The sequence below is a fragment of the Nematolebias whitei genome, chromosome 11, assembly GCF_014905685.2.
Source record: "Nematolebias whitei isolate Nwh7 chromosome 11, NemWhi1, whole genome shotgun sequence".
Taxonomy (NCBI): domain Eukaryota; kingdom Metazoa; phylum Chordata; class Actinopteri; order Cyprinodontiformes; family Rivulidae; genus Nematolebias; species Nematolebias whitei.
In genome coordinates, this window is record NC_056508.1 from 48,205,279 (window position 1) to 48,212,246 (window position 6,968).

The 6,968-nt window shown below is 48.0% G+C and overlaps 1 protein-coding gene across 1 annotated transcript in view; it reads left to right on the forward strand.

Moving 5' to 3' along the window:
* ptpn18 (protein tyrosine phosphatase non-receptor type 18) overlaps positions 1-6,968 on the forward strand; it is a 24,989-nt gene that overhangs the window by 17,570 nt on the left and 451 nt on the right. The window contains exons 9-12 of the mRNA XM_037684587.1: positions 310-371; positions 1,015-1,134; positions 3,765-3,940; positions 4,015-4,086. Of these exons, the coding sequence (XP_037540515.1) occupies positions 310-371; positions 1,015-1,134; positions 3,765-3,940; positions 4,015-4,086 (430 nt within the window). The remainder of the gene's footprint in view (positions 1-309; positions 372-1,014; positions 1,135-3,764; positions 3,941-4,014; positions 4,087-6,968) is intronic.

Genomic DNA, 6,968 nt, shown 5'->3' on the forward strand with positions numbered 1-6,968 from the left:
TTTTCCTTCCTTAGCGCCCCTGATTTGTTGAGCATCACCATGACAACCACACAGCTGGAGGAGGAAGTGAAGATCAAGTTTCCTTCCTGTAGAGACGTAAATATTCAGCAGCAGCTGTGTTCATCCGGCAGGCTGATCTGAGACCAGCTGCGTCCGTTTGGAGCCTCTAGAAAACCAGAGTCTGGACTCAGAAATAGTGTCCTGGTGGACATGCTTTAGTGTCTGGAGGTCTTGGTGTTTTTAGTCCCGTCGTGTTGTTCATGGCCAGGTTGTCTGTAAAAAGCATGAGTTCTGTTGAGAACTGCACAGGTCCCTGTGAGGACAGGAAGCTCTGGACTGGACTCACAGTCCATCATTGTCCCACAAGAACGGTAGGTCGGTCCGGAATAAGAACGATTCATCATATGTTCTGATGAGAACCCATGAAGCATGTGTAATGAAGAGATTGACCAACAAACATCTCTGGTCAAAGGAACGCTGAAGCTTCATGACATCATTGGCTGTGGGAGGAGCCTGTTGAAGCAACAGGAAGTCCTTGAGGAGGAGCACCATGAGGAAGGAACTTCAGACCAACTGCAGCTGGATGAAGAGTGATTAAGATGAGTTTAGAAAAATATGAGTTGATGATAGAACAAACAGTGATTGTGCTGTAGCTTGAGGTGAAATGTTCTGATTCTGTCTCTCGTCTCAGAAAAACTCGGCTGCTGTTTTTATTCACACCATTTTTTCTGATTAAGGAACTGAGCAGAACCCGTGACCCATCTTCACACATCAGCACATTTCAGCTCATCCGACCGTTTCTGCTCAACAGCTAACAACTCTTTACAGGAAGTAAACCGAGGTTGAACCAAAACCCGCTGAACACGACGAAGGTTCCTGGTTGAAAAACAGAAAGTTCAGGAACTAAACGTGTTTCTGCAGCCAGTCAGTTTCCAGGGTTTAGCCAGAGCCCATGTCTGGAGGGGTTTATGTGCTAGTGTTTCGTGACGGACGTGTTCTTCTGTTTGTCCACAGATCGTCGCAGAAGGTCAACATGAACGAAACGTACGCAGTCATCAACAAGCCCAAAAAGGCCCAGCAGCCTCCACCAGAACCCACCTACACTGTCGTAGCCACACCTAGCAGTGGAGACAGGTAACAGAACCCCTTCAGGTCCTGCTGAAGGTCCACTGCACAAACTTTCTGTTCTGAAACCTTCAAGAACTAGGAACTTTGGGACCGGTTCTGGACTGGCCAGGAAAACTAGAGGACAACCTGTTGGACCCTGGAGGGAGGATGGGAAATCATCAAAGACCTCCCTCTCCCCGAGACACCCTCCAGCTCCTCCTGCAGGATCTTAAAGTGTTCCCAGACCAGAGAGGATCTAAAATCCCTCCAACAAGTTCTGGGGTGACCTGGATTCTCCTCCTCTGGAGACCTGGAGACCCTCCAGAGAGAGGCATCCTAATCAGAGTCTGACCCTCCTCATCCAGGATCTGGTTCTTGTGGTCCTTATCCAGACCTCTTGACCACAGATCATGAGGTTTTTGGATTGTAGGTGGACCAGTAAACCCAGAGCTCTGCTGTCTGACTCAGCTTGTTCTTCAGACTGGAGCGACGAGGCCCTGAACCGTCAGTCCATCCTGACAACAAGACTTCGGTCAAGACGAAGGCTCAACCACAGAGCGATTTTTCTACCTTCTTACAGAGCAGAACCAAGGCCTCAAGCTGAGGAGAGCTGGCTCTGACCCAGGCTGTCCACCTCAGCGCTTGCTGAAGGACACAAACTGAGATCAGACCCTGAGGCTCCTGTACCAGACCTGTTCTTTTCCTCAACTGAGATCCTGTCACTGAAGGCCACAGACAGGATGAGGGACTGTCTCCAGCATGTGATGGGTTCCAGTTTTAGTTCAAGTTTTGTCTTCTAATCTTTGTCATGTTTTCATAAACACTTGAAGCTCATTTTGTTTTTAAGGTAATAAACAGATCAGACATCAGGACTTCTGTCCTGTGATTTTGTGGACCATGGTTGGTAACGGGACCTCTGTCCTGTAGTTCTGTAGACCACGATTGGTAACCAGGACCACTGTCCTATGGCTCTGTGGACCAAGGATGATAACCAGGACCTCTTCAGTCTTGTGGTTTTGTGGACCACAATTAGTAATAAGTATCTCTGTCCTGTGGTTCTGTGGACCAAGAATGTTAACCAGGACCTCTGTCCTGTGGTTCTGTGGACCACAGTTGGTAATCAGTACCTCTGTTGTATGCTTCTGTGGACCAAGGATGGTAATCAGGACCTCTTCGGACCTGTGGTTCTGTGGACCATGATTAGTAATCAATACATCTGTCCTGTGGTTCTGTGAACCAAGGATAGTAACCAGGACCTCTTTGGTCCTGTGGTTATGTGGACCACAAATGGTAATCAGGACCTCTGTCCTGTGGTACTGTGGATCATGGTTGGTAACCAGGACCTTTGTCCTGTGGTTCTGTGGACCACAGTTGATAAACAGGACCATTGTCCTGTGGTTTTGTGGACCACGGTTGGTAACCAGGACCTCTTTGGTCCTGTGGTTCTGTGGACCACGGTTGATAACCAAGAACTCTTTGGTCCTGTGATTCTGTGGATCATGTGTGGTAATCAGGACCTCTGTCCTGTGGTTCTGAGGACCACAGTTGGTAACCAGGACCTCTGTTCTGTGGTTTTGTGGACCACGGTTGGTAACCAGGACCTCTGTTCTGTGGTTCTGTGAACCATGATTGTTAATCAGGAACTCTTCGGTCCTGTGGTTCTGCGGACAATGATTGGTAACCAGAATCTCTGTTCTGTGGTTCTGTGGACCACAGTTGGTAATCAGTACCTCTGTCATGTGATTCTGTGGACCAATGATGGTAATCAGGACCTCTTCGGACCTGTGGTTCTGTAGATGACAATTAGTAATTAGTACCTCTGTCCTGTGGTTCTGTGGACCAAGGATAGTAACCAGGACCTCTTTGGTCCTGGGATTCTATGGACCATGATTGGTAATCAGAACCTCTGTCCTGTTGTTCTGTGGACCACAGTTGGTAACCAGGACCTCTTTGGTCCTGTGGTTCTCTGGACCACAGTTGGTAACTAGGACCTCTTTGGTCCTGTGGTTTTGAAAACCATGAATGAAAATCAGGACCTCTGTCCTGTGGTTCTTTGGATCACGTTTGGTAATCAGTACCTCTGTCCTGTGGTTCTGTGGACCATGATTGGTAACCAGGACCTCTGTCCTGTGGTTCTGTGGACCACGGTTGATAATCAGGACCTCTTTGGTCCTGTGGTTCTATGGATCCTGGTTGGTAACCAGGACCTCTGTCCTGTGGTTCTGTGGACCACGATTGGTAACCAGGACCTCTGTCCTGTGGTTCTGTGGACCACGGTTGGTAACCAGGACCTCTTCGGTCCTGTGGTTCTGTGGACCATGATTGGTAACCAGGACCGCTTTGGTCCTGTGGTTCTGAGGACCATGATTGGTAATCAGGACCTCTGTCCTGTGGTTCTGTGGACCACGGTTGGTAACTAGGACCTCTTCTGTCCTGTGGTTCTGTAGACCACAGTTGGTAACTAGGACCTCTTACCTGTTGTTCTGTGGACCACGATTGGTAATCAGGACCTCTGTCCTCTGGTTCTGTGGACCACGGTTGGTAACCAGGACCTCTTCAGTCCTGTGGTTCTGTGGACTATGGCTGGTGATCAGGACCTCTTTGGTCTTGTGGTTCTGTGGAGCACAGTTGGTGAACAGGACTTCCTCTGCCCTCAGGATGCTCCCGTCTTCTCATCACTATGACAACGATTACACCCAGGCCCCTGCAGCTCCCATCTACAGCGCTGTGAAGCCCAGAAGACCTCTGACCCTGCAGCAGGCAGCCACACCCATCTATGACATGGCAGCACCTGTGGATCCGAGAGAGGGCTCAGACTATCACCTGGTGTCAGGTACGGTGTATCAGCAGGAAACCTCTCAGGATTGGTGGAGCTGAGTTTTTGAAAATGTGTCTCTTGTCTCTCAGCAGCCAATCATGATTATGAAGATGTTTCTTCTGAGATCAATGTGAACAGCTTCTGCTCCCCTGGAGGCATTGGTGAGTACACCTGGACCACCTGGACCATCAGTTCAACTCCTGGTCCATCGGTCCAACACTTGGACAGTTGGCAGTCCAATGCCTGGACCATTGATCCTAAACGCTAAACAAGTCCTTCAAGTTCATGTACTTTCATGTTTAACATGGAGTCTTGGAAAAAAGAAAACTCACCTGGTTTCAGTTCTAGGTTTTCACACATCAGGACCTTATGAAACTGATCGGGTTCTAAGATTATTCAAATCTAACCTGAACAGGTTCCACTGAGTCGGTCTTTCAATAAAAACTCAAATGAAATGTGAAACCTGTTCCCATAGGACCTTTGAGGTCCTGTATCAGCCAGGAGCTGCTGATCGTCATCACTGGATCCACTTGGAGAAAAACATCCAGGTGTGTCAACACAACGCCAAAACGGAAAGACAGCGGCAATGACTTCAGAGAAGCAGCTGTTGCTGCCTGTCACTCTGTGAAGGGTCAAAGGTCATCTGGTGATCATTGTTCTACAGATAGAAAACATTTCACACAGCTGATTCACCCTGAGGGGCAGCAAGGTGGCGCAACTGGTACAATTTGTAGACCTGCTGCCTCTCAGCAAGAAGGTTGCCGGATCAAATCTCGGTCCAGGGACCTTTCTGGGTGGAGTTTGCATGTTCTCTCCGTGCATGCGTGGGTTTTCTCCAGGTACTCCAGTTTCCTCCTACAGACCAAAAACATGCAGGTTAGACTGACTGGTAACTCTAAATTGTCTCTAGGTGAGAGAGAATGTTGTTTGTTTGTCTCCATGTGTCCCTGTGATGGACTGGAGACCTGTCTAGGATGTACCCCGCTTCTCGCACAGTGATTGCTGGACATGGGCACCGGCGACCCCTGTGATCCAAGATGGAAGAAGTGGGTAAAAGATAATAGATGGATGGATGATTCACCCTGAAGGTCAGACAGTGCAGTGACTCTAAAGGCTTCTGTCATCAGGTCAAAGCTAAAAGGTCATGACCTCAGCTCGACTTAGGTTTGTAATGTTTCATCTGAAGGAACCACAAGACTTCTGGACCAGAACCAGACGAGAGGACAGATGTTTACCCAGAATGCACTGCAGCAAACAGCTCCTCCAGCTGTCAGCATGGTGGTGAAGGCTGATGGTTCAGGCTCCTCACTGAGTGGACCAGAACTCCTCTGGAGACCAAAAGATTCTGGAGTCCAACAGTTGAAGCTTGGACCAAACTGGGTCCAACAGAACCATGACCCCAAACAGACTGATGAAGTCCTACAGAGAACCACTGAGGGTTCTGAGTCTGAAGGAGGTTCTGATGGGTCAGTTTTAGTTTTAAAATGATGACTTGATGAGGAAGGTACTTGTTGTGCCATCTGGACAGAGAATGGATGAGCAGGAAACCTGGTGGTGGAATAGTGAAGTGCAGGAAGATGTTCAAAGGAAGAGGTTAGCCAAGAAGAAATATGACAGAGAGAGGACTGAAGAGAGGAGACAGGAAGATAAGGAGATGGGACGTAGAGCAAAGAGGGAAGTAGCAAAAACAAAGCAGAAGGTGTATGATGAGTTGTATGGGAGACTGGACACTAAAGAGGGTGAGAAGGACTTGTACCGATTGGAGAGACAGAGGGAGCAGGTTGGAAAGGATGTGCAGCATGTTAGGCTTGTTAAAGATAGGAATGGTAATGTTCTAACAAGTGAGGAGAGTGTGACGGGAAGATGGAAGGAGTACTTTGAGGAGCTAATGAATGAAGAGAATGAAAGAGAAACAAGAGTAGAGATCATAGAAACTGTGGACCAGGAAGTGGGAAAGATCAGTGAGGGTGAAGTCCAGAAAGCTCTGAAATGAATGAAGAAGGGGAAGGCAGTAGGACCTGATGACGAGTGGAGGTTTGTAAATGTCTTGGAGAGATGACAGTGAGGTTTTTGACTCAAATATTCAATGACATATTTGAGGGTGACAAAATGCCTGAGGAATGGAGAAGAAGTGCTGGTGGCCATTTTTAAGAACAAGGGTGATGTACAGAGTTGTAGCAACTACAGGGGAATTAAGTTGATGATCCACACGATGAAGATCTGGGAGAGAGTTGTGGAAACAAGACTTAGACGAGAGGTGACTATTGCCCCATTTCCACCACTATTACTCAGCCCCAACTCTGCTCAGCCTGCCAGATCAGAGTCGGAGTCATACACACCCCATGTGGTACACGTGGTGGAACGAGATTATGTACACAGGGTCCCAGTTACATCCAACAATGAAATGTAAAATAAAAACAGTAATAACATCTAAGATATGAACTAAGAAAAACATCAACTAAAAATACACTAAGCACTAATAACATAAAAACATTACGTCGAACATGAGTCGGTGTGAGCAGATGAGCACGAATGAACACAGCAACCTGAAACAGATCAGCAACATGAAACAGATCAGCAGCAACATGAAACAGATCAGCAGCAACATGAAACAGATCAGCAGCAACATAAAACAGATCAGCAGCAACATAAAACAGATCAGCAGCAACATGATATGGTTTTTCACAGTGATTCTCCTGGTCAAAGATTCATGAGTCTAACAGCCTCAGGGTAGAAGCTGTTCCTCAGTCTAGTGGTTCTACACTTAATGCTCCTCAACCTCCTTCCTGAGGGGAGCGGGGCAGAAAGTGTGTGTGCTGGGTGGGTGGGGTCCTTCATGATGCAGGTGGCCCTCTTCCTGCATCTGGAGGTGTAGATGTCTGTGATGGTGGGGAGGCTGACTCCAACATCTTCTGTGCAGCCTTCACCACTCTCTGCAAAGCTTTTCTTTCTGCAGCTGTGCAGCCTCCATGCCACACGTTGATGCTGGAGCACAGGATGCTCTCCACTGCACACCTGTAGAAGGAGGTGAGGACTGAGCTTC